At 43.9% G+C, this 27,163-nt stretch overlaps 1 protein-coding gene across 4 annotated transcripts in view; it reads left to right on the top strand.

Annotated features, from left to right (window-relative positions):
- The window catches only part of KANK1 (KN motif and ankyrin repeat domains 1), a 135,946-nt gene that overhangs the window by 62,062 nt on the left and 46,721 nt on the right, over nucleotides 1–27,163 (top strand). For 2 of the 4 annotated variants that reach the window (XM_075410808.1, XM_075410806.1), the window contains exon 3: nucleotides 20,937–21,053. In XM_075410808.1, the coding sequence (XP_075266923.1) occupies nucleotides 21,017–21,053 (37 nt within the window). In that variant the 5' untranslated portion in view covers nucleotides 20,937–21,016. Of the gene's footprint in view, nucleotides 1–20,790; nucleotides 20,843–20,936; nucleotides 21,054–21,861; nucleotides 21,880–27,163 lie in introns of those variants that run through there. The other 2 variants (XM_075410807.1, XM_075410812.1) reach the window with 2 other exon arrangements.

Raw genomic sequence — 27,163 nt, 5'->3', positions numbered from 1 at the left:
CTGACCAGAAGAAGGCCCCATAGCTGGCGTGGCTCCCCCAGCATCACATGATGACCCCACTGGCAGGGTACAGGGGGGCAAGTGACCAGTGCCGCATCCCCACGGCTCTGTCTCCTCCTTGGCAGGTAGCTGGAGCAGAAACCCAGCCCAAGGTCCTGCTCGCTGCCTTGGCCTCTCATTCCTGTCTCTCTGTCCCCTTGGTGGTGGTGGCTTACAAACCACCATGGGAAGCGGCCGTGGCCAAGCCCCAACGTTGAGTTTTTCTGTGTAGCAGCTGCAGCCCTCGTCCTGTGCAGTTTACTTCTGACAGCAACCACAGCCAGTGGTGCTTTGGCTTCAGATGTAGCGTAATGATTAGTGTAACACGCAAATAATAATTTTGTCGTAACATCTGCCACCCTCTTGGGGTGAGGCTGCGTGTTTTCCCCATGGGCTGACACTCGCTGTATGCATTTCATTAGGTTCCCAGACACACCCTGGTTTCTGTATAATTTATGTGCTTATTAAAAAGGACATTGTTCCCAATACCTGATTTAGTAATACACTCTCATTTCTGTCTGTGAACAAGTTTTTCTTCCCAATCTTTATCTTGCATCTTTGGGTATTGTGGTCTGCAGTTACAGTAGTAGAAGATACCTCTGGTGGCCACTGAAAAGAAAGGAGAGGAGAGTTTTGCAATTCTTAACTCCTTTTGCTGCTGTATATGGGAGAAACACACTGAGAACCTTCTCCTTTAAACCTAGCAGTTTCATCTTTCCTTGTTCTGAAAAGCAACTCTTTGCACTAGATGGCAGTGTGGCTAGTTCTATGGAAAACTTGTTTTATTTACAAAAATCGTAAGAATGATGGTGAACGGTGTTCAGGATAAACTCTCTGTAGTGATGACAAAAGCACCTTTCAGTGCTTGTCCACCACACATCCATGTTGAGGTGGAATGGGTGTTCAGGTCTGAAAGCTTTGGTAGTAGGTACCAATTCTCAGGGTTGCAAATTACTGCATTTTTCTATTCATTTCCTCTTCTTCCATCTCAGAAGATCTGAAGTCCTGCAGGGCTGAGTGTTCATCTGCTCACTTTTAAAGATGCATTGCTGCCATCCTGCATACGTAACCCCTGAGGAGGATTCTGCTGAAGGAAAAAGGACAATTGCTACATATTGAGAAGTATGCTAAAATTATTGGTTATGATTATGCATTCCTGGCCAGGCGCTAGCAGTGGATAAATAGGTCTATCAGCTGCAGATATGTTGAAGGAACTATCAAAATTAAGCCATAGTTAAGAAAAATATGGCATCCTTCTATATATAAAAATATTAAGCACAGTTGATGAACTTAGTTAAATGACAAGATGCTTGTCCTGTACTGGAGTGTCAACATGAGAGTAAAATCCCATTGAATGCTGGCGATCTTTTATTGAAATTCAGCAGTGCTGCTTTACATTGAAAGAAACTGAAGGGCAGACCTGAATTGAGACGTGGTATCTGAAGCTCCTTTCAGAGTAGATGGTCATGAACCGGTTAGACACTGAAAGAAGGGAAGGTCCATGTTCTGAGCCATTTGTGCCAAAGCGTGTCTGTCTGTGAGATAGTGGAGTTTGTGCTCTTGCATTTTCTCCTTAGCAAGGCATGGGTACTGGGAGAGAGAAAGGGTGCTCCTGGAAAGGAACCTAAGATAATCAGTGACAAATCCACTAGCATTTTTATTTTGAGTTAGGAAAAAAAGTTGCTATCAAGTGTAAGAAATAGTTTCTAATTATGCACAAGAGGTAGCTTGAGTAGAGAAAGTACCATGCAGGCACCTCTGTGGAAAACTTACTTGTCTTGGATATGCAAAAGTGTATTTTCAACAGGTATTTTGTGTTATGTTCTTTAGCTCTCATACGTAACAGAAGAAATTAAAATCAGTGATTTGAGGCCGATTATCAATAAGGTTTCAAGGTCAAGTTAATTAAGTTGGTAGGAGAAAGAATTATGAAATTCTCAAGAAGCATTCAAGCTCAGGTTGGACCAGGCTCTGAGCTTCTGCAGACTGTCAGCAGAAGAAATAAACCTTGGCTTGCAGCCTATCAAACATGACATCTAATAAGCAAAAGCTAATTAATGCATTTAATATTATGTGTGTCTAAATAACAAGAGCTTTCAAATAAAAATGCACCTTGTTTTTGAAACAATACTGAGAAGCAAGTGAGCAGGTTTGGGAAAAATAAAATTACCTAATTGAAGTTCTCAACCTGGGCAATGTATTTAATGCAAAAATGTTTTAATCCCTAAGGCCAATTAAATAGAAATAAAATGGTCAGAATGTCTAATTAAACAAGCTTAATTTCCCTCTTTGCAGGATCTGTATTCTTTGCTTGGCTTGTTCAGATATCTGCTGGATTATTCATTGGATTATTCATTAATTTGAATACAATTGACAGTTTATCCACAAATGTTTGCTATTGGAATGAGTAGTTATTTCTGTATTGCCCATTGCTATTTGCCTATTTTTTATGAAGTCACTTAATATTTATTTCCTTAATCAGGCAGAAGTTGCAGTGTGATATAGGCTGGATCAGATACTCAAATGCAGATAAAAATTACATTTCTTTCAAGTGAAGAGAGCAAATTGGATGACATTTACTTGTATTTTCTAAGTGATTGAAAGGGGGACTGCTGTGCAGTGGACTGGATTTCAGCGCCTTGAATGAAAATTTACAAAATGCTGATGCTCTTGTTACAGCTCTGCCCTTGTAGGCAGTGATTTCAAGTATACCTGTGGGAAGACATGGCAGGCAAATCATGAGCACAGACTTTACCAAGGAACTTCTTATGGAACTGCTCTGCTTTGACCAAGTAGCAAAGCTAGAGGACTGTGTAAAACAATTACCACTTGACTGTGAAACCCTTATCTTGCTGCTCTAGGGAATCTTTGTGGTTAGAAAAAGGCCCTCTTGTTATAAGTAGGAGATAACTGAAAGCATAGACAAAGATTAGGCTCTCGCTGAAGGAGCATGTAACATCTCAGGACAGCTTGTGATTGCAGCCTCAGCCTTCGTTTTCTGGCAATTCTGCAGGCTGCTGGGCAGAGAGCTGGTACCGGTACGTTGTACTGCTGGTACCTGACTGGTTTCTCACGCCCCTGCTGTAGTTTTCCCCCCTTTAAATGTGCCTCTGCCACAATTCACAGCCATGCTGAAAGTTGCTGTCCTTCATGCTACTAATAAAATCGGGCTTCCAACCGCTTACAAAATGTCTCTTTGCTAAACTGTTAAACCAGTTGATGTTGTGGCTTAGTCAAAGGTGCAATTCATTCAGCTGTCATCACGAGAAGAGACTGTGTTACCTGTTTTAAAAGGCTCGAATTTTGCTTAATTAAATATGGAATAAAACAATCTCTAACCTTACCATCTTGTTTTGAGATAGATAAGGAGGTTAGGGCCGCAATATATTGTGCGGTCAGATTAGCGTACATTTATGTAAGTGTCCAGCTGTCCTTCTGAAGTGAATAAGCAATGACAGGTTTTTATAGAAGAAGTCAGGAAAGATATTCTGGGTAAAGAAAATGCAGTTGAGTTTGTCCCTAAACTGCACAGCATGTCCAAGTTTAAAAAAGAAAAATGTGGAGAAAGGCTGCTTCAGTTTTCACCTCATACTAGCCTTCTGTTTTCACTGCCTGTCTTGTATTGGAAAAGGGTAACAAAACTAGTATGTTTTACATTTTCTCCTCCCATTTGTTAAATTAAAAAAAAACAAACACCCAACCCTTTCTGCTCTGTTTTTCATGCTCTCCTCCACCAGTACATTATTTGCACCATAACCATTATAGGGGACTGTTTCTGGAAAACTGGCTCCATAGGGGTGCTTATTAAGAATCGTGGCTATTTGTTTCACACTGCGGTACTAAACAAACAAACAGAAACCTCAGCCCCTCCTCCCAATTTAGAGTGACAGATGACCTTAAAGAGAGCTAACGGTGCCAACGAAAAGGTTGTGGTCTACCGAAGATAAATGGAAATACATACATGCTATAATATAAGAGTTACAGAAAATTGGGTAATAACTGGTTTACGTTATGCCATAACCACCGGGCTGAGTGTGCTCGACGTGAAGTATGTTTCTGTGAGTAAGAGAGGAGGAATTTGTTGACAGGAACAATTGTTGAACGCCGGCGCTTTGACCAGGGGCTAAAGGAAGCTTCATTTGTGCAGCTGTGTCTTGCTGATATGATGTCTCCTGCAGAAGTGAAGCCTCTGTGGGAAAAGATAGGGTTATTCCGAAGAAAACTCTGCCCAGTACTCTCAGCACGGATTTTTAGGAAATTGTCTCAATTCTATACTGGTTGAATTAGTTTGATCAGAGAGCAGCACAGCGTTTCCTGAAGGAGTAGCCACAATGCTGGGAAATGAGATTTGTGGTCCTCTTACCTATCTGTTGATTGTTCACCATTTTGCAGTACGATTCATATCACTGCCAGTTTTTACACTGCCCTAGCCAGTTTTGTCCTCAATAGTTGAAACTGTGCTGAAAAACTCCTATTTTCCAGGCCGATTAGAGAATAAATATTTATATACGTGTATGTGTGTATATCCCCAATTATTTTTGCAAGTATTGATACTCAGACTGCTTAGTGGAAAATGGTCACACCTTGCAAAATATCAGAGGCATCTGCAGCTGAATGGGTTGGTCATCGCTGTCAGTGTTTTGCCCAGAGGGGCTGACCAAGCTTCGGAAGTGAGTAGCAAAGTTAGGGTTTACAACTCGAAGGACTTCTCTGCTCCGGTTGAGAGAAATATTGTCTGAAAGCTTTGGCCTCACTTACTGGAGTTGGATCCACCACTGAATTTTTGGGCAGTTAAAGCATTTTCAGAGTGTGTTACACGCGGAGAAACAGACCCATGTGAGGTCACCCACGCTGTTATGTGGGAGCTCTGGTCTCAGCGGGGTGTGTGCACAGCGACTGCTCTGAACCTGGGCTCGACTCTGCTGTGTATTTCCTTAGACGGCCGCCTATGAGTTGGCATGGTCACTGCTTGCGCATTTTTGCCAATAATGCCTGGGAACTTTGGGTGTTTGCGCATCCTGTACGTACCTATTGTTAATATTCGCCAGGACATTGTGTGAAATAAGTGGGAATAATACCTTGGTGCTTCCTGTTAGCATTTAGTTTATCAGCTCCTGGTACCCGGTGGCCTAAGCTAAAAGAAATGGCTGCGCTGGAGGGCAGGATGGGACAGCCCAGGCTCTGCTTTGGGGGAATATGGGGAGCGAGCAGCACCCTGCACGCTGCCTTCAGCAGGTCCCAGCACTGCAGGCCGGCTGGGGAACTGAATTACACTCAATTACCAAATTAGCAGTGTCTCCCTGTGGGTTTTTTTGCTGCTCTTTTCACTCCCTGCATGGGCCTGCTGTGGGATCTTACAGTCTTGCGGGATGAAGACAAGTTAGTGCAAAGTAGGTTTGCTGCATGGAAGGCAGCTGCACTTCCAGCTGGGAAGGCTGGAAGTGGGGCTGGTCGTGGTGATGTCCACTTGCAAAGTGCCTTTACTGTGTCCTGTGAAACTGCCCCCAACCAAGGCTGGGGGCGGCTTACTAGTTTTTGCAGGTATTTGGGTCAAAATTAGAGGCTTTTAGGAGTGTAAAGGCGTAGCATGCACATCTAGTAAGTCACTAGCCTAACTTTGCTAAGATCACGTTCTGTACAGGATGCAGCTGCTCTGGTGGATTCCTGCCTTTTGAAAAGCAAACGGGATCCTCATAATTCCTTTAATTCTGCCCCTCGTTAGCTGAGAAGTTTCCATATTCAAGCAGAAAATGTTCCTGGCAAAAATGGCATGCCGCTTGGCTTGCAACACATCTCCCTATCCTGTTTTACTTTGAATTGCATTGGTTGGGAATATTAGGCAGTCTATTGCAGCACCTGTGGTATAGGGGCAGGAGCAGCAGTCTTGCCAAGAGCAGACGTGTTTTCCTGATCACATCCGTATAGAGACTTAGAAATTTTCTGAGGAAATTTTGCTAAAACTAGCACAAGTCTTCCACAAGTCAGCATGATACACTTTGATTTCATAATACACATAAATAACCTTCATTTAATCAGCAGATCTGGTAAGGTCAAGAATAGGACTAATTAGGACATAAAGAGCAAAGACAATAAATCAATAAAATTTATCAATAATCTCATCTAGGATTAGAAGCTGGTGTGAGAGAATTGGGAGGAAATAATTAAAACACATTCATTGAAAGATTTGGTTATCTTTTATTCCTGTTATTTATTCCTCCTACTTCTAACTAATGCAAATTTCCACCCATGCTCTAACTACGAGCTGGTGCAAAACACAGTTGGCCCTGAGGGATAATGAGAAGTCTGATGTCTGTTCCCCCTCCACTCCCTTTAGTGGCTGCTCTGTCGAGGTATGCATTGCTATGCCCACTGATAGATTTTGTCAAATTTGGGAATAAACTGTGTAGGTTCCACCTGATGGTGATCAGAAGCCACCTGCCTTGACAACAGAAGCTGAAAAAAACAATTTAATTGCTTCATAGTGTCCCGCAAACAGGTTGTAAGTGTTGTGGTTTGAATGTTAAAAGTATATTTTTACTCCCATTAATCAGTGTTTGGACACTGAAGAGGATGATGTTATAAGCTTTTTAATGAGGTCACTTTCTGGACTTCAGAAAGTTTGCTTAGAAAAGGAAAAAAAGCTAATTTTAGTAGAAAATGTGATCACTATTGGGTGCATGAGGCATAAAGTTTGTTCTTGTGGAAACTATCTTGTTTTGTTCTGAAATACTCTGTTTTGGTATTACTCTGAAATCTTACTCTGAGATGCTATTTTTCGCTGTGGTCAGGTTTTTTGAAGTTCGTTTATACATAGACAAGCGGTACAGCTACCATGTAGTGTTACCACACAGAATTGCAAGTGCGTTGTGGCGAGTGAGTCTGTCCCATTTTTGGAGAGAGAATGGTGTTCAGTAGACTGGATTTTGTTAAGATGAGCTCTGCTCAGTGCTCAGCTGTGCAGCAGTTCATACTGGTAAGACCAGTGCTTCTCCGTGCTGCAGAGAAAAGAGCTCGAGCATCTGTCATCCTCATAGTGAGGGATAACACACGAGCACAGTGGCTCGTGGAACGTGTTTTTCTACAGTATTTCCCTCTGCAGGATGAGTGGATGAAACTAATAATGTTTCTGAAGGAGTGTCCAAATATCTTTGTGCTGCTTCTTGTCTCTGACTTTATTTGTCCTTCCTTCGGAAACAGGTGAACTGATTAACGTATAATTTCTAATGAACTACGAAACTCTCTCTTCAGTATTTATTTTTACTGTAACAAAGGCCTTGAAAGTTGCTCACAGGGAGAAATTAATTACATATTTAGACAGTAGTTGTCTCTTTCCATCATGAGTCAACACTAACTTGCAGTATTTATCAACACTTTTTAATAAGATGAAATTCATATTTACAGATAATATGCATATGCATAGAGTAGCTGTGATTCCTAGAGATATTTTTTTAGAGTGTGTTATCTTCATTGTTGCTTTTGAGTGCTATTTTATTATTGCAGCAAAGTAAATGAGTACTAATCTCGCAGCTTCTGGGAGGGGCTGGCAGGTGTCTTCACAGGTCTAGAGAGCATTGGAAGCAATTTCTGCTGTTCCGTCCCACCTTGCCTCAGCAACGTGTGCTGCTGAGAACCGAATGTTCTCAACAGTCGCATTCCTTCTGCCACTGTTCATTGCTGCAAGTCAATAAAACAAATTGGAATTTCTTAAAGGTGCTTTTTTTTTTTTTAATAACCTCTAATGTTTTTGCTTTCCCAGCAAGAAGCTGCTTCTGCCAAATGTTGTGCCTCTTCAGGTTTCACCTTCCCACATACTTACTAATTGGCACTTTTGGGAAGGTTTGTGTCTGTAGCTTTTTGGGGCATAGCAGCAGCATGCAGAATGCTTCAGGAAGGGAGGTGATGTTGTGGCGTTCACATGCACAGCTGTGCTTATTTTGATATGAGCTAAAACTGCCCAACTCCAAAATACACCAGCCTGAGTGAGCACCACCAGAGCAACTGTAGGTCACCATATACAGGGAGTCAGGGTTTATGTGCCTGTGCTGCAGCAAGGCCAGCTGCCTCGAGCTCTCAGCACAGAGAGGTAAACGCCATGAAGAGCCGTGCGTTTGTGGGTGTCACTGGGCTCATGGGGAGATGATGGTGGTAGGCACCTTGGAAATACTGATGCATCTTTGTAGCTCTTGTGTGGAAGGCCACCTCCTACTTGAGACAAAATCTCATTAATTATTGGACAAGAAATGTTGCTGTTAACACCACTGCTAAGAAATTTGTTTTGACTGTGGTGTGACATGGCCCATCAGTTTGCAAGATGGATGGTGCCCAGTAAGGCTTGACCAGCAGTTTAGATCTGTCCCTCTTTACCATCCGCTTTCCTAATTTTGATGGAAGTGGAGACAATGTGAGGAAGTTTCCCTAGGAGTTTTGTTGTTAAAGTGCCATTTACTTTCTTAAAATTGTCCCTTAAAGGGCATGCCTTAATTGACAGTTGCCGATGAAAATAGTGCTTGTCTTATGTGTTCTTAAAGGCTCATGTGCCTAAGCTATCATATGATGAATTTTACTATATACTTAGAAGGGAACTAATGCTGGCTTTCACCCTTTAAGAACTTTATTTTCATGTGTGACCCAGCTAGCCTTTTCTCATTCTTGGTAATGTCCTATTTTTGTAGCAGTCTGTGTTCAGTGTGATGGCAGCAGGTAAGAAGCATACTGAAATCTGTTCATGTCGTCAAATAACTGAGGATAGCTTTCATCTTTTTTGTATTCCTTTTTCCAGTTCTACATGTGCTGTACAATAATTAATACATAGCAAAAATAAGCACTTGAGTTGTAATATTCAGTTACATACATAAATATAGTCTACTTGTTAAATCAGAGCTTTAAAATAGTAATTCAGCATTTCAGTTCTTAAGGTTTCTCTTCTACAGATGTTGTCTTAGCATTCTTTGCTTGATATTTCCTCTCCCTTCTCTTTACATTTTTCTGGTGAAGCAGATACGCTTTTACTGTGTTGGAGAAGTCGTTATCCTGTTTACAAGCTAGTATTTCATACTGGTGATTCTGTACTGGTAGAGGTAAACTGTAGCAGTTTTTGTGCTCTGTACTTCTGTAGTCTTTGAAAATCAGGTCATGTTTTTCTCAACAAGATGTTTCCCCAGCTTAAACGATTGCAGAGAGCTTCCATCTTGGTGACAGCCTTCCTCCCCGAAAGTGGAACCGCTTTTTTGAGTAGGTAAATATAGAATACTTCTAAATGCTGTGCAGTCTAGTTGCTTAATGGCATGACATGGGATATGCCCTATGAGTAAGTAGGTATATATAGGATACGTAATGACATTTTGACATAGGGAATGGAAAATGAAATGTTTGCTTAAGGAAACTTTTGCCTAGCTTACGCCTTTTCTGCTTTTGAAACTTCACTGCAGGCTAACATCAGCATGCTGCCTTCTTTTTGTTCATTTTCTTGGTGGTGTTTTGCTACTGGATGTACATTGTCAGAAACAGAGGGCAAAACGTGGATTAATATTTAGCAATAAATGTGTGAACAGAAGTTAAGTTGTAACCTCTGTGCTCGCTTTTACTGTTTTGTTGTGAAGAGGAGGAAAAAAAAAGTCATTCCAGTACAGTGGAGAGGAGCAAAGGGTAAAAGTTAGTATTTCCTCATATGGTTATTACATAGCTTTAAAAATTAAGAAATTAAAAATAGGAGGAGGAAAAGTATTTGCAAAGGTCTTTGATCCTAACATGCCGTGCTGCCTTGTAACATTTTTGGCTGTCTCTTCTCTTTCCTGTCAGTAAAAAATATATAGCAGTGTAACAGTTCCCATTGTTTGCTTTTTGGCACTTGACCTGTTGCACTGAGGAATGAGAGCAAGTGAAAATCAGGGGTGGTTAGTCCTGGCTAAGGTGCATGGATGTTTGGTGGCAGAAATAGCAAAAATCAGTAGTTCCTCCAAACGAGTAAGGTAGTGGGGAAAGAGCTTCAGCATATCTAAGAAAAAAGGCAGGGAGAGAACTTCAGCTGTAACACCCTTCTCCTGTAAAACGTTTTTCAAGGTTTAGAACAACTAAAGTAGTATCTGTATTGCTAAAAAGGGGTATTTTTTGGCTTTCTGGGGAAATTACACTGGCTGCAGCAGGAACCTTTAAGTTCTGCTCTGATCCAGAAATCCAGAACCTCAGTCTTAAAACTTTTCCTTCTTATCTGACTGGGACAGACCTTGTTCAAATTCAGCTGCTCTGTTCTTGATCGTGCATGGAGCGAGGGAAAAAGGGGACAGGTATAATAAATAAGTTGTGTATTTTCTGGCTTGCAGTTCTTCCAAGAAGGCAATCTACTTTTAGCTCTGTATTTGTTCTTTCAGTGTGGCTGTGTGTTTATCACTGGGGCTGGGGAGAGCTCGAAATATGGCTTAGCTTCCTGGGGTGGCGGGATGTGGATGAGAATACTCTCAGCAAAGAACGTGCCCCTGTGCCAGGGCCTTGGTGGTATGGTTTGAGGAGGGCACTGACAATTGTGCAGCAGCTTACCTTGCTCTCCAGATAATGCAAGTGAATACGAAAGCCATTCTTTTGTTACTAAGAAGATCTGATTTAATTTTAGTTTTATACATGCCACATAGTTTCCTGCCTAGGAGTGGCCTTCTGTTAAGAAACACATGAATCACATTGAAGACATATGGTTTCGTTGACAGCCCTGCTGTGTTGCTCTTCATGAGCTTAAGTTCTTGTATTGCTTTTTTCCCATAATTCGGTTACTAGCGATAGGTGCACTGACATCTGTCTGTGTGCCTGTGTGGTGACTGATAAAGATACACCTTATTTTACTATTTCTTTATAAACGCGCTGCTATCCAATAGCAAATCAACCAAAAAGATTTTAAAGGTGAAGTATTTATGGGTCTCCATGGAAAGGTACAGTTTTTGCAGCTTGTGCTGGGCTTGATCCCCTGTCTCAGGGTTATAGGAAGGTGACTTTCAGATCCATACATCATTTGAGGAATTACAAATTTGATTCTAGCTTGACGTGTGCTGTGAGATATAGATGTCCCCTTGTTTGTAGAGCTTGTCTGCTCATGTCAGTGCCCGAGCTGTAGTTTTGGCTGATGATAGACAATTTGAAGGATGCGTGTGGCAGTGGTACGACACACGGCCCAAAAGCCGGGCGCCCGATTGCTTGTGAGCACCTCTCCTTCCCAGCACCCTGTGGCAGAGCTGTGTGTGCCTTGTGCCAGCAAGCAGTTGCAGGGCTTCAGATCAGAATTTGTGGAATTTGTAGAATTTGCACCCTCAAGAACGTGCCACTGCGCGGCCGTTTGGAAAAGAAGAGGGTTGTGAGCACGAGAAGATGCTTTGAATAATTAATACAAGTGTTAGCTCACCCTCTCACCGGGAAGGAGGAGGACAGGCTATGTGAACTCTCTGCTCGCTTGAATTACTCAGATTAAATGACAAAGTCCCTGAGCGTTGGGAACAGGTTGTTTTAATGCTGGTTTGACTAGCCAGCAGAGAGGAACACCTCCTGTGAGGGACAAGTGTGTTGCCCCAACTTGTGGTTCCCTCCTTTGGGTGGGTAAGTTCTTTGCAGGTGGCCACATGCAGCAAGACATTTTTGGCTGCGTGCAAGGCAGAGGCCATATGACACTTGCAGAGAGCTGACGAGTCTTTCCCCATGAGCTGTTCAGCAGGAAGAGTTTGGAGATACCCAGCTAGCCTGGCTCCACAGCACTTCACTGCTGGTGCTGCCAGATGGTCTCAAGTTGGTTCATGCCAGCTCCAGGTCAAGATGTTAGCTGGGTTTGGTGACTCTTTGTGCGCTCAGTAACATGGGGCAATTTTGTGGTGGGGTGGCTGGCAGGTTTTTGCTACTGTGAAATTCCATGTACCTCCTGCCAGAGTGTGCAGGCTTGCAGTCTGCAGGCTATGGTGTGGAATCAGTGGCTTTGGAGGAGGCACCAGAGAAACCTGCTCACTCCTGGGATGAATGCAGGAAGCCTCAGAGAGATGGTCTGTGGCCGGGGGAGGAGGCAAGAAAAATTGTGCATGCGTGGTCTCCGTTCCTGAGGGATGCTGTGTGATGGAGTGGGAGGGGAAAGGAGCCTGGAGGATGTCTCAGGTGTGTTCTCTGGCCAAGCTGAAGCTGTGTGTTTATGGTCTCAGCACAATGGAAAAGTTGCGGGAGGTGGGGTCCCCCTGGGTTTCCAAAGGGCCACAGCAACTGAAAGAGAAATGGGCCCGTGTTAATATTTGGGTTGTAGATGCAGTCTACCACTTAGTAGTGGTGGATGTTGTCAGTGTGGGCTGTAGAGTCGCATGGAGAATAGGACTTTACAGTCCTCTGTTGTAACCCGTGATAGAGGAAAATGGAGAGGCTGGCCCTTGCAATATTGTCTCACTGCCCCTAGAGTTTTCCATTTTTACTTTGGAAAAAGCCTATAATTTCTCTGTTCCTGTATGGTAAGGACTAGTTGATACTGAAGTCCACAGTACCATTATTAGTAGGAAAAAAAGCAAAAGAGCTACCAAGATTTTGGTCTTATTTGGGGCAGGTAGCAGCATTTAGGGCTAGATGGGGACAAAGCTTATCTGGTGCTGGAGCTGTCTAACATAAAGATGCACCTTCAGCTGGGACCACCGTAGAATGGCTACATGGACAAATGCTGCAAGATGAAAGTCTTTGAACTTACCAACTGTCCCACAGCACCATGGTGGCAATGTGCACCAGCCTTTTGTCATAGCAGATTTATGGTTGCTCTGACTATGTATAGCATCTCAAACCTAAAATCATTTGTTATTGGTGCTGGATTCAGGTCTTTGTCACAGCAGATGAAAATGCTGCTCAGAACACATGTTGTTTCATTTCCCTCTTGAAGAATGATCAGACTGAACTACTTCAAGCCACAGAAGTGTCAGCCCTCCCACTTCTCCACAAGAAAAATGTGGATAGCCCAGCTGCATCCTTTGGGCTCCCTGTCACAGCAACCATTACAACCCATAGCAATCTCATACTGGGCCAAATTAATGTACTTTCATGTGACTCATTATTCACTGGCATAAATCAAAGGGAGTGTCTTCTGCTTCACCCATTAGGAATTTCAAGTAAAGAAAAAGTTGTGTTTTTAGTACCCAGGATTGTGTTTCTTGGTTGATTTTTTTTTTCCTGTAATACAAACCGAAACTGGTTTCTGAGTTACAACACGGTGCAGACTTCTGAAGGTTTTGTGGTTTTTTTTTCCTTCTATAATGTAACATGATGACAATGATGTTGTCATGAATGATTTCCAGAAGAGATGGGTGGTCCGAAGGTGTTTGCAGGGTGTGGGGGGCCTTGCAGCACTGTGTGATGGGTGTCATCTGAACATACCAGTCCGTGTGCAGGCTCACAGCACGTCAGTGAAGATCATGCTCTTGCACATTAGACGTGGGCCACCAAGTCAACAGCCTGGACAAAGCAAGAAGATTTTAGCCCAGTTCTATATAGCCGGGCTGTGCTTTTTATCAGGAGGGACAAAAGCATGCCACCTGTGATGTACAGAATCCATACAAAGACTTCCTTTAAGCAGTGAACGCTGATCCTGATAGTGAGAAAATAGTGAGAACTGCCACTCCTGGTTGACTACTGGATCTCGGAGAGCAGGTATGGTTACCTAAAGTCCATTAGGCTGACCTGATGTGTGTTTGGAATCTTGGGAGGGCTGTGTCCAACCTCTGGCCTATACTAGGGAAAGCTGCTTGTGCTGCAGGTAAGTCCTGGTTGGTTTTAACTCTTCACTGACTTGGCAAAAATTACTAAAACTGAGGTTCTCCTTCCCATGTATTAGCTGATTGGTAGAGCCAAGCTTGGTTACCCTAGGAAAAGTATTGAATGTACTGTACCCCATTTTGTAACATTGCTCTTGCAGACAATTTTTTAGTAAGACACTGTTCATGATGGGGGTCTTCTGCTTGGTGATTATACATGAAAGGGTAGAAACAGGGCAAGTAAAATGGTCTGGGCGTGGAGTTGCCATATGAGCTGGGGGGACGACTGAGGTTTATGAAATCATGAAGGGTGTGGATAAGTTGAACCTGCACTGATGTTCACCAAGCCCTGCAATGCAAGAATTTGATGGCAGTCAGTAAAATTTGTAGGACATCAGTTTAAAACAAGAAGAAAGCATGCAGTAGGTATTGACAGCCTGGGGCATCAGCAGGGTCAGAGAGGGACTAGTCAAATTCACAGCCGACTTATGTGGATGTTACGATGACACAGTAAGGATATACCTTTAGATATTCCCAGTCCAATCATTGTTGGTGCTGGGAGAGCGCAGAAGCGTGGACTCATCATCAGGCACGTGTACTTTCCTTTAACAGTAGCTCTGGTTGCCGCTATTGAAAACAAGATCAGTCTAGATGGACCATTTGTCCGGCTCTGCAGGGTGCTTGTTATGTTTGTGTCTGCTGGGTAGCATTTTGAAATCCTTCCCCTGTTGCTTGGTACCAGCAAGTCAGTGAGTGGCTTCTGTAGAACAGCTGACTACTTTTCTAGATCCTCTGGACCCAGTTCGGATAAATGCCTATGAAGGGAAACTAAAACCCAACAGCTGGTGGTAGAGCAGGCTGTCATCACTAACAAATGTGACGAGGCAATACTGCCTTTGAAGGATTTTCATATATGTCCATTTTCTGAGGCATTTTCTGTACCACAAGCTGCCTGGTAAAGCCCAGCTCCTGTGCAGTAGGTAGGTGGCTTGGGATAGTAAAGTAGAAGCTTTGTAGAAGCTCATATCAGGAGATGAGGAGGTGACCATTTTGAAGTATGCAGAAGAAAACTCCTCAGACCCTTATGTTACTGAAAGTTGTACATTCATTCTCTGCTTGTAGAAATAACAAGGCAGGCAGACCGCTAATTCAAGTCTGCTTAAGACACAGGGAAGACAGTTTAGGATATCCCCCTGAAAGCGACTAATGGCTAATTCCAACACAACTTGAGAATTAGAGCCTGGCGTTGCAGTAGTTGGGAGTTTGTGGTTCAAAAGCTCAGTCAGATCTGATTTTCTTTGGTTTTGTGGCAGAAGGGGAGCACGTGCCCTGGCTGGGAGCACTCTGACTGTTCTTTTCTTCAGCTTGCTGACTCAGGTCCTAGAATTTCTGAGCCATCACTCTCTTCTTAGCAGAGCTTAGCTCAGCTTTTGCCTGGAGCTGTGCTGTAAAGAGAGACCTTTTACAGGCCAATGCCATAAGTGGAGGGAGTGAGGGAAGGCAGGCAGGTAAATTCATGCTGACCGTAGCCATATTTTGTTAATTAGCTTGCCTGTTGAAAGAATTTACAAGGCTTCTTTTGCTCCCATCGTACTGCAGATCCTGCAGAAAAAAACATACCATGGTGAGAGGTGGCTTTTTTTCAGTTGCCTGCTTAAATATAGTCCAAACTAAATTGCCTGTCGTATTGCATATAGTAAGAATTGTCTCTGGATCATCTCCGTTGATGGAGGAGGCTGAATCACAACAGACTGCTGCCTGAGAGAGGCTGCAGTAAACGCTGATCCCAGAGAATTTTTACTTTTGCATTTTAGGTGGCCTAGGCAAACAGCCTGTGCTAGTGATTTATTTTGTTCAGTTAGAGACTTAAGCAGCAACTGAACTTGCGTAGTTTTACTTGTGATTTGGCTGCAACATTAAAAAGACATTTGCTCTAGAAAGTATGTGAATGAGTGACTTGTTACACGATTAAATTATTAAGTGGATCTTAAAATCGTTCTCAGTTCACCCTTATCTCGAAGTTGACTGCTCTGTGTCTGACCTGAAGAAAATCCTCATATGTCTGCATTCTTACTCAGTTTTTAACTTTAATTATAAAAAACAGCAAAAAAAGATATTTCTCCCGTACAAACTGCTTCTCAGTTTATTGGCCATCTGCTCTGATAAACATATGGATAAGAACACCACAATCACAGTAGGGGTAATATTGAAAAGAAAGTATCAGTGAGGTACAGTCATTCTCCCAGGGTAGATACCAACCACAGAGCAACTCCCCACATACTTTCTCTTTTGCTGTTGCTGGCTTCAGCCCTTGCTTCATTTAAATTGCACCTGGCACATTTGGTTGAGGATACGAATTAGGCTGCAGACATTCCTGTTTCCTGTGGAGCCACACAAGTTTGGAAAGTGCTTGCCCCTCTGGCTGAGCAGGAGGAGGAATTTTCAGTGCCAATTTCTTCTTGCAGCTAGAGAAATTACCATCCATGTGTTTAGATGGGTTTTGCATGTATCTTGGCTCTTGTTTGAGAATGTTATCAGTATCTTGCAGAATGAAACTGGGCAGGTTCTACTGCCGGGACGACCCACATGTGAGAGGGAAGTGTTAGGCAAAAGTCCTGCTGCACTGATGTGTAACAGGAATGGAGCAGTACCAGTTCTTCCTCGAGTGTCACATCTCATGGGTCAACTTGCTCTGTCAAACCCCTCTATCCCAGGCCTGCTTAATCACTGCTTTGTACTTGCTGGACAGGATTGCAGAGGTGGTTTTCTTCCTGGGACCACCCTTTGGCTGCATCCATCTGAACAACTGTGAGCCAGTACCTTTAACTCCTGCGCAGCTCTGCCCCACAGTGCTCCCACTTTTAGTCCAGATCTTAAGCAACAGCATCTTAGTGTCGCAGCCACACTCACTCTGTGAGTGTTTCAGGACATCTGCAGATCTGGAGTTGAGTGGTTGATGTGACAGTCTGTGCGTATAGTGAAGAAAAAAGAAAAGTTAAATGCATATCTACTTAGCCTAAAGCCCCGTTGCCTGGGTAGCCAAGGCCTGCCTGCTTGAATACCACAAACAAATGTGTGTGCATCACCGTTTCCCACATGTGGCTGGCAGCCCCTGGACAGGAGGACTTTCATCATTGCTTTTCTGGATTAAAAGCGGAGTTACATTTCTCTTCTAATTACTGTGTGTCCAGCGTGCCATTCTACAACCACTCATGTCAAACCTCAACTGTTTTCTGTCTTAAGCCTCTCTTTCAAGCATCAGAGTAAAGTGGGAGCCTGGATTTTCTGCAAGGTCTGTGCCCCTGCAGTCTACAGCTCTGCTGTGTGGATGCCAGAACTGATGTACATCTACTGAGATTCTCATGCAGATTCTCTCTGGCATTGGCGTAGGTAACCTGACAAGATGCAGCACAAAGGAGGAGCAAGGTCCTTGTCACTTGTGACTAGGACATGATTAGGACATAGGCTTTCTGTGCTGCCTGAAGAATCACCATTCTGGAAAAACCTGTAAAAGCGAGGGTGTCGTGATAGTTTGTAGAAACTGAGGATCATATGTATTTAAGGTTTCTGCTATTGAACCTCAGGGCAGAAGAGAGTTTGAATATCTAATTCAAAACACTTTAAACAACTGCTTCGTTGAGCAATAACACTTCGTATAGCTAGTCTCTGCTTGTTTTGCATTTGCCCTAGGGTCTGTAAATCACAGTACTCACAGGAAGGCATGGAATGAGCATGTAAAAACACATGGGCAGAAAGTTAAAGAGTTGGGAATGGAATATATAATCTTCTCTACTGATTTTCTTTTGTAAGATATCTGTACTGGAAAACATGCTTTGCTGTAGAGCAGGCTAAATTTTCCTCCTCTGTGTATTCTGGCTGCCCTCCGGAGTCGTCCTGCGCCTTGCCCACACGAGAGGCTTCTGTTAAAGTGCAGCTATGGGGGTGCATGTTGCTGGGGAATCACATGTGATAACTTTCTAAAAATGGTCCATGTCCGTGCAATTTCAGAAATTCAGTTGCCAATGTATTGTTGTGGCTCAAAGCAGTATGAATTCCCTTCCTCCATGAGTCTGCTGAGCTACATCAGATTTTCCGTACTTTTAACGGCTGTTTAATAGGCAGGTTGTCAGCTGCAGTTACATTTCATCTAAAAAAAAGGAAAGGAACCAATTCTTCCACTTATTTTAGGTAGCAAATTATTAGACCCTATGTTTTTATCTTTTTTTTTTCTTTTCTCCTGTCTGTTGGAGTGAAGTTGCATCCTAAATCATTGTATTAATCCTCCTTTAAACTCAGAAGCATCGTTTTAACTAAAGGTGACTTTGTTTCTTGATGGAGGTACTTAGGCCTGCACAGCTTTGAAACCCATAGAAGCATACCCAGAAGGGAGTTTGTACCTGGTCAATTACATCTCTTTAAGCCACAACAAAATGTGGTCCTGAGGCCCTGTTTTGGCTTTCAGCAGTGTCTTTATTAGTTTACGTCAATTCTTATCTCAATTGCATTCGCTTCTCGGTATTAGGAAGCTCTCCTCATGTGTGCCCATGATGGTCACTAGTGTTTTTTAAACAGATGGGATGAAGCTTAACAGATTTTACTTTTAAGCTTATGAAGAGTTTCGAGGCACACCACAGCACGTGTTTTACGTTGGGGCTCACTTTTGTGGCTGACCTGCTCTCATTTAGGACTGCGCTGCACCTAGAAGAGGTGGGTCCCCACAGGGCCATCCCTAGGTGCGTGCTCTCAACACCTGCCCTTGCACAAGTGTTAGTAGCGCTGTAGGTGGTGGTGTGAGCCGGGCAAGCTTGGGCAAATGGGTAACATCCAGCCCTGCAGAAATGCTGAGACGGGACCCTGGAGGACTTTGTCCAGATGGATGCAGATCTTGTTTCAAGTTTCCTGAGCAACCTCCCTTGAGCTTTCTTTGCTTCTGGTGGGATAGGAAGCTGCAGACTGGCAGAAGATTTCCCTGATAAAGCAAGAGCTGTGTTAGACAGTGTGTGTACTTTACCGTGCTTCGTTGGTTAGGTTTACAGTGGTGCAGGACTTCTGCTGCAGCAGTGTACAATAAACATACATCGTGAAAGCAGGGAAGCACACCTGTTACAGTGCTGGTGAGGAGCACAGAGCTGTGCTGAGCAAATTAGAAACTGGTGAATTAACTCAGCCCTGTTTATCCTTGGGTGCACCGCTGGTAGCTTCTGATGTCCAGCTAGGTGCAGCCTGCCCTGAGACAGTGGCTGTCATGAGAAGCTTAACATGGAGACAGATTATAATTTTTCAGTAAACATTTGTTATGACTCAGTAAAAATTGCCTTTCTTGAACTTAAAGCATAACTTTATAGCCTCATGGCAGTGGCAGAGATGGGAGTGATGCTTTAAAATTTCTTCCTTTGAAAGGAAGTAGTTAATATTTTCCTAAAAGCCCAACAGATTTCAGACTTTGGTCTTGGCTGCAAACTCAGCCAGTGACATGCTTTTCTATTTTTTTTTTCACCACGCTTCATTGTTTCAGAAATCTGATAATTATTGTTATGCCTGGAATCTTGTGATGGGCCTCTCTGCGTCACGGTCTGTGTTGGATGCCTGCTTGATTTTGTTGTTTGTAGCCTTTTGCTTGTACAGTCTTTATGACAGCTTCATGTCCTGCCCACCGTTGAACAAGAGATCATAAATTGAAGAGTATACAGCAGAGCTTGGGGAGGAGGAGTTGCAATGGAGGTCTTTCTGCATTCTTGGAAAACTGATGCCAGGATTGTACTAGAAATGAAGTGATTTATGCTTCTGTTGCTTGAAGGGGAAAGCTGAGCTGTATTAGCCTGCGTGACAGAGCTCTGTCAGTTGAAGAGACAGCCAGCTTCTCTATAAGTTCGTATACCTTTGACTCAGATTCACGTGGTGCTTGCACTAATTCATTTCTGGATTTTCTTTTCCTTTGCTAATCTGCTTAGCTTTTAAATACTTTCACGCACTTACTGTTGGAGCCAAATCAAATGTAATTGGAAAAATGTGACTGGTTTGTTGAGGAGCTGTCAGGCTCAGTCAGACTGGGATCGGCAAAGCAGGGTGTTCTGCGTGCACCTAAGCTCCACCTATCTGAGTCAACGAAATGAAATGCTGTTTGGATTGTAGAAAACTTGAAGCAGAGCCAAGGGGAGGCATCTCTGCAGCCCCCGATGAGCCAGATCTATTGCTCTGAGGGTGAGGGTTGTGGGCTCACCCCCCATGGTGAGCAGGGAAGGAGGAGCAGGAGCCCCGCTGCAGACCAAGCAAGGCTGGCTTCGCAGAGCCAGCCAGCAGCCAACCAGCCACAAAACTGCTGCTGGTTTTGCTGGTGCCTTTCACTTGTCTCCTGCCCGGCAGCCTCCCGCCCAGGGCGACAGCGCCCGTTTTCTGTACCCGCAGCCTGAGCTTCAGGCAAGCACTGCTCCTCGGTTGAATCTGCCACATGCAGGCTCAAACAAAACCTCACAGCCAGGAAGGCTGTCACGGCTGGGACCTGCAGGGGACAGGCCTGGCAGTCGGTCGTGCCGTCTCAGCCCAGGGTCCGTGCCAGCTCCGGTCCCCCCGCCCCGCAGGCTTCCCTGCAGCAGCCTCGGCGGATGGGTTTGCCTGGCGGTGGGGATGCAGGTGCTTGCTTTGGCTGCATCTGCAGTGGGGTCCTGCTGTCCTCGCCACCCTGGGGCTCACCAGAGCCCAGAAATTGCAACTGGTCCCTGCTCGCTGGTATGGCTCTTCCGCAGGCGCCCTTCACCTAAAAATCTCCTAACCCTGCCTATGTAAACCTTTGGGTAGTCTAAAACTTACATGGGTGCCAGCAATGTGAGGAAGCTGCTGTGGTACAGCAAAAAAGCTCAGGATAGACCAAAACGACCGAGGCCAATTGCAAATTCTGCTGGTTACATCCTCACTGAGGGCAGATCCAGAGCAGCGGTCCTCCTCGGAGGCTGTCAGGGCGCAGCAGTTTGACTTCAGGCACCAGGACGGCGGTGAGATTTGCGAGAGCCAGGGCGCTGATTAAAAGGAATATATTTACTGCTATGGTGAAGTTGGCACTGAAGGTGAGACCATAAACACTCAGAAATGCCTACTGCTTACTGTACCTAACTTCTTAAAACTGTACGTTTTTAACTGCCTTTTTCTTGTCTGTTCCAGGTTGCATGTCTGGTTGGACTTGATGCATGGCATTTGCATGACAGCTAACAGCCTAGCTCTGGATGTGTCACTGAGCAAACATGGCCTACACAGCAAATACTAACAGCAGCACTGCAGGTAACTAAATGGGAACACTTTTCCCCCTTTGGAGTATTAATTTATTTTCTAAAAACTTTTTTCTTAAATTGTGAAAGTAGCAGAAAAGGGAAGTAGCAGCAGCTGAAACTAAATGATGAAAACTAATTTCCTGGTAGATCAGAGCCTGCCTGTTGCCCCAGCACCATCCCTGATAATCTTTTAAATATTTAAAGTGTGGAAAGTTGTTTGCAAAGATGTAAGGGCTGGCATTTGGTTGTTCAGCATGCAGCGCTGTCTGCTTTCCTGGACCTGCGCTGGCTTACACCAGACTCTGAGAGGCCTAGGGGTTTGCTGCAAAAAGTCATGTGGTTGTTATCCTGTGTCTGTAATTAACTTTTGAGATTAACCAGCTCTTACACATCAAATCCCCAGCCCTTCCTGGTCACCCTCGTGGGTCAGGCTAGTTTTTATTTCTTGCTTCTCAGCAAAACGGAAAAGCATTTCTCAAGCAACATTAAGAGGAGTTGTTCAGTTCATTTCACTTTTTCGTTATTTTAATTTATGAAGCTCCCAAGATGTCTGTTTCGGTTGGATGATACTCTTTGAAATAGATAGCTTGACATGTTCAAAGGTTGCTGTGGAGGACTGGCGGGTCAGGAGCGGACAGAGATTGCAGAACGATTGATAACAGCACGGCAGCAGCGTTCCTCCCCCGTGGCTGTGTCAATATTTTCCTGTTCTCCTGATCACTCCATGAATGTAGCTTTAGCCCACTGCAGCTGAGGCTGCTACAGTGGGATTATATGGAAAATTTCAGGTGCGTGGCGGGAGCTTGTGTGTGCTCTTTTGAGACCTCTTAATGTAGGTATGATGGGAAATGGATTTATCAATGAAAGCTGGGGTGGCTGGGAGCACTTTGAATATCCTGGGAAGGATCATTAAATATATTTTTTGTTATGCATGAAAATAGAAATTTCAGCTTTTTTTTTCCCCCTAAGGCTCATGCACTTGTGTTCAAACGCTGCTCGCTAGATCACAACACACACATATTGAGAATTGGCTTATGTGATGGATTTTAGCACCAACGTCCTTTGAAAGTATGTACTGGTATGGAAACAGATGGTGAATTACTCGCTGTGCTCACCGTAGAATTGTTCTAATTAGTGCAAGGGATTAAAGCATTTTGTGCATGCAGGAAATTAGAAATATGGAGTGTCATTATCTGCAATTTATGCAAAAGGAGAAGTCTTTTTTTTAAGGGCGAGTGGTAGTTACATGAAAACGTTGGAGTCACTTTAATCTGTTGATGATTTAAGACTAAATTTACCAATGTTGTTAAATTCTGAGACTGCTGAAAAAGGATATTTTCTCCCCCTCCCATTTTTATACAGTTAAAAGCATATTCTCCAAGAAAGAAACTATATCCTTTTGTAACTTCTTGTAATCTTTTTGAGAAGGTGAACTTCAAAACCTCTGCTGTGTGACTTAACTGTTGCTGTTTACTGCCTAAATCCCCCACATACCTTGATTTTTTTTTAGTAACACACTTTTAAGTCATGCAGAACAATTTCCTCTGCTTACATGGAAAGAAAAATTGTGCATGGACTGTTACTGATTGGTTTACTAATTTTCCGCCCTCTCTGCGGCAGAATTGTCTATTGAAAAAGTTGATAAGTTGACACGTAAAAGAAGCTAAATGCTTTTACTGGGGATGTGTTGATGCAAGATGGAAGTTTTAGTTTCAAGATTGCTGTGCAAACAGCGCTTCTTGCTGGGTAGAAGCTGTTTGCTCCCTTATTCGTAGAAAGACGCTGTAATGATTTGCAAGTATTTAATTCAAAACTAAATTGGACAACATTTTGCAGAGACTGTCAGGACTTGTTGGCTTTGCAAACCCTTCAGGCTGGCGTTCTAACATGCAGCTATGTACGCCCGTGTCTCCAAATCCTCGGCAGTTCATAATGGACAGAGTATTGGGCTGCTAATAGCTGTGATTTGTTATCCTGCCGCGCTGCCTGGGAGAGAATGCCTTTGGATGAGCAGGAGCAGATTTGGGCGTTGGAGGTATTGAAGGAAGTTTCTTAATTGCGTGGAGCTCTAAGAGTGGAAAGACAAACTTCAGGGGTGGTGTTTTCTGCACCCTCTGAATCAATCAGCGGCAGGAAAAAGAACTAGAAAGACTTGTTACTGGCTACTAAGCTGCGTTTATGTTACTTGAATATTTTGGCAAGTTTGACCACATGTTGAGCTGCATTCAAGTACGAGGTGACTAAGGAGCAGTGGTTTGCTTTGGTTAACTCGAGAATGTGAGTACTTGCACTGTTAAATGATTATGCCTATGTGCCATTTCGGTAAATTTTTCAGTATACAAGCCTGTGTGGAGTACTGCTGCTGCAGTGAAAATCCGTAGAGGAGTGCTTGAATTTAGCACTTGTTTCCAGGAAAGGATAAAGCTATTTTGCATTTGTATAGAGATTATTTTTTTGAGGATGTTTATGGGAAGTACATTTGCTGTAAATATTTTCAGTGAGCGTGTATTAGAGATAAGCTACAAAGCGAGTGATGTCTTTATCGTGAAACCACCTATCATGCGCATTCCTGTGCCTCTTGCGTATCTCAGTAAAGATGTGAACTTTTAATTGTGGTGAATAAATAACAGAGGCTGTGAGGTAGACTTCAGTACTGTTTGTCAATAGTTTTGTTTGCTGCTGACTTAAAGTTTTACCACTCTGTTCCTGGTTTCATTGGGCAGAGGTCTTGTAGTGAACTGTATCTCTGTGAGCTGCAAGCTTATTCGCTCATCTTTATATATTTTGGAAGTTAGTTCAGAGGCTTGGTACTGAATTTGGACTAGGCTCTGCTGAAGTTGTGCCATCTGATCAGAAACTAGCTGAAGTCTCTCGAGCACTAGTGATAGAGAAATTGGTGCTTGCAGAAAAAAAAAAATTGCTCTGTTTTGTCAGATGGGTGCTGCATAGTCGCAACTGTTTGCTGCTTTGAGTCTGCCCTGGTGGCATGTGAACTCACTGCTCAGCCCGGTGAGCTCAGCAGGGTTGAGGAGCACAGTGGAAGTCCACAGCGTGTCATGCACTCGTCCAAAGAGCTGCAGCAGGAGCTGGGAAATACCCTGCGTCTGTGGGGAGCTCTTGGGAGCCTAGACTTGTTTTGGTGCATCATAAAAATTAATTTCTTGTTGCACAGTACAAGAAAAAAAACCCAAGGTGATGGTTTCTCGAAATTGTGTCTTCATTAACCGCTGGGTGAAACTTCCAGTAATTGTTAGCTCCTGTGCTTGCTAGGACTGATGCATAAATCATCTATTTAATGAGCCTCTGCAGGCATTTCTGTAGTGACATCTGTAGAAAGGTCCTCCACTCAGCTACAAAAACCACAGTGCATACCAGCCTAAAATTCTCCAGGCAGTTTGGAAATACTTCTGGCTGGATTTCCATTCCTTTCACTAATACCTAATTAGCTGAAACTTTGTTTTCAAAACGCATGTTCTGAAAGGCACTGAATGGTGTGAAATTCCAGTCCAATTCCGTTTATTCTGGAGAAAACACAGAAGCAGCAAAACAAACATAGGAGACTGATTAGAAAAGATAAAGGATTAAAAACTGTATTTCTTTCTAACCATAATGAAAACATCGGTTTTGACTTCCCTAATCACCTCGTGCTCTGTATCCAGAGATCGCAGGATTGTCAGTCATCTGTTTAACAGGGACATAAAAAAGGGTTTTAACAGAAGAAAAGCTTTTCCAGTTTTCCTTCGTAGGACGGGCTGCAGGGGTCAGTATAGCAGGGCTGTTGCACAAACCCTTTCTTTACTTGGCTGTGAAGCAAATACAGATTTTTTTCTGTACATGGTGCCTGAGATTTCCCTGATCCCTTCCCCTTCCTCCCTGCTGTCTGTGCCTTCCCCCTCACTCTTGTTTAAGGATTTGTGTTTCCCGGAGTTCCCATCCCACTTTGACATGCTGCTGCTTACAGAAGTGCTACATCTTACACAGATTCATCTGAACTATTTCCCTGCACGTTTAACTCAGCTATACGCTTCACCTCCTCCAGATTCCTACACAGTCCTTAAAGCAGTGGCATCTTAGCAACTCACCACCATTTTTACCGTTGGTCTCTGTGCACCTGTAAAGCAAGGACCTGCTGCTGTAATAGCCCGTGTCCAGGCATGGAGTGTCTCTGCTCCCAGTTTACTCCTTTCACTTCCAGCCTCCCGGGGACAGGGAGATGTCACCGCCAGCAGACCTGGACATCCACCTCTGCTCTGGAGAGCGGGCCAGGGGCTGCAGAACCACAGATGGGTTGGTGGCAGGTACAAACCGTGTTGGGAGTGCTGGTTCCCCTGCAGCAGCCTGGTGTCCCCTGAGGTTATTTTGTACATGCACAGTTACTCTCCAGGAGCCCGTGGGCCCCTGGTTAGATTTTGTTTGTATCTGAGCAGTTTTTTTGACTCCTAAGTGAAGTTGTAACTATGCACCAGGTAGTTGGAGAATGAGGCCGTTACAAGAGGCTGTTGCCTGAATTAATGTTGTTTGAGGTATTAACGTCAGCATGACTCAAAGACCAAATGTTTAATAAATGTGTTTTCCATCTGCTGGTATATAAGTGCTTAAGCAACTGTTGTAAAGTGTTATGAAAACCCTTTTTGACTTATTAACCCTTTTTATTGATGCCAATAAATAGAACACACGTTTGCTTAGAGCAAGTGTTTTTATCATACACGTCCTCTGCATTGATTTGTAACAACTCTTGCCAAACATTTGTAGACATACTTTCCTTGCAGTTACCGGATTATTTGAGTAAGAGTCTCTCCTATGATTTGATTTTCCTGATGTGCATCATCATAGGCGCTGTGCATGGAGTTTTAAATTATTTCCAGCCTAATGATCTGAAGTGTAGCCTAAGAAGAAGGTGCTGCACTCCAGAACATTACCACTACTACTGATTTTAGCAGAATATCCACCAGTTTTCGTTACAGACCTTCAGTCAATACATGGGAACTTAGAGACTTGAATAAGTTGGGAACTGGCAGTGTTTGATGGCTGAGTGGTAGTCAGTCCGATAGAGTCCTGGGTGCCTGCCACAAGAGCTCAGCTGACAACCACTCTCCGCTGCAGGGTGGGTGTCACCGGGGTGTCATTGCGGTGACACTGATTCCCCAAGCTCTGAGCTTAGCACCCTTCAATGCACTGAGTTTGCTTAGCTTAGCAGATGCAAATGACCTGGGTTCAGGTGAGTTTGTGTTTTTTGTCAAATCAGCCGTGCAAGCAATGGTAATTTGGTGGAGTCAGGGCGGTGTGATGAGAGGCTATTTAAGCCTGGGCTTGCTCCCCTACCGTGCTCCCTGCTCCGAGCCTGCATCCAATAACCATCAGAGTTAATAGGCATGGGTGTACGCCAAAGGTGCACTTTGGCAGCTGGTGGGAGACCCTTGCCATTGGGAGAGCCTGCTGAATGTCCTTGTGGCCTTGCCCTTTCTGGATGGGCAGATGGCATGCAGAGCTGTCACTGGGATCCTGCTCCTGCCTCACCCACGAGTGATCTAGTGAGTCACTCTGGTGGTGCCCAGTATTTAAAAGCAAGCTAGGGTGGGACCCTGAAATCTGTCGGGGTGAAGGGTGAGTGATCTTCCAGTGATTTCACATCAGCCCTATTGTAAGGTGTATCAAAATTTCCATCAGTATGCTGTAGTACTGATGCCACATCTGCCTTAAAGACAGATGGCTGGAGACAGAGCACATGATCTCACAGCCAATGCCAGCTTTCTGCTTGAATTAATACTTGTTTCTTCTGCAGTTGCTAGTTGGCGCTTGTAATCCGAGGGTGTATTTGCCGCTGCAACAGAAAGCTTGAAAACACGTTGACTTGTGTTTGCCCAACATAGAGGCCTTTGTCAGATGGCAGAGGATCAGGGATCATGCATCTTCTTTCACATAGGACTTGTTGCCTGAAGAATGTGCTTCAGGCCTGATTTTGGAATCTGCTGGGAAGGGAAGGGGCAGGAAGGAGTTAGAAAGGGTACAGTAAATACAGCATCATTAGGAGCTGAGGACATAGCAGTCTGGCCCAGATAGCCCAGTGCTTAGAAGTGGAAATTGGGTGTGGGGGGAAGCAGATGGCCTAAGACACAAAGC

The sequence above is a fragment of the Opisthocomus hoazin genome, chromosome Z (genome assembly GCF_030867145.1).
Source record: "Opisthocomus hoazin isolate bOpiHoa1 chromosome Z, bOpiHoa1.hap1, whole genome shotgun sequence".
Classification (NCBI taxonomy): Eukaryota; Metazoa; Chordata; class Aves; order Opisthocomiformes; family Opisthocomidae; genus Opisthocomus; species Opisthocomus hoazin.
This window is presented reverse-complemented; position numbering and strand designations above follow the sequence as displayed.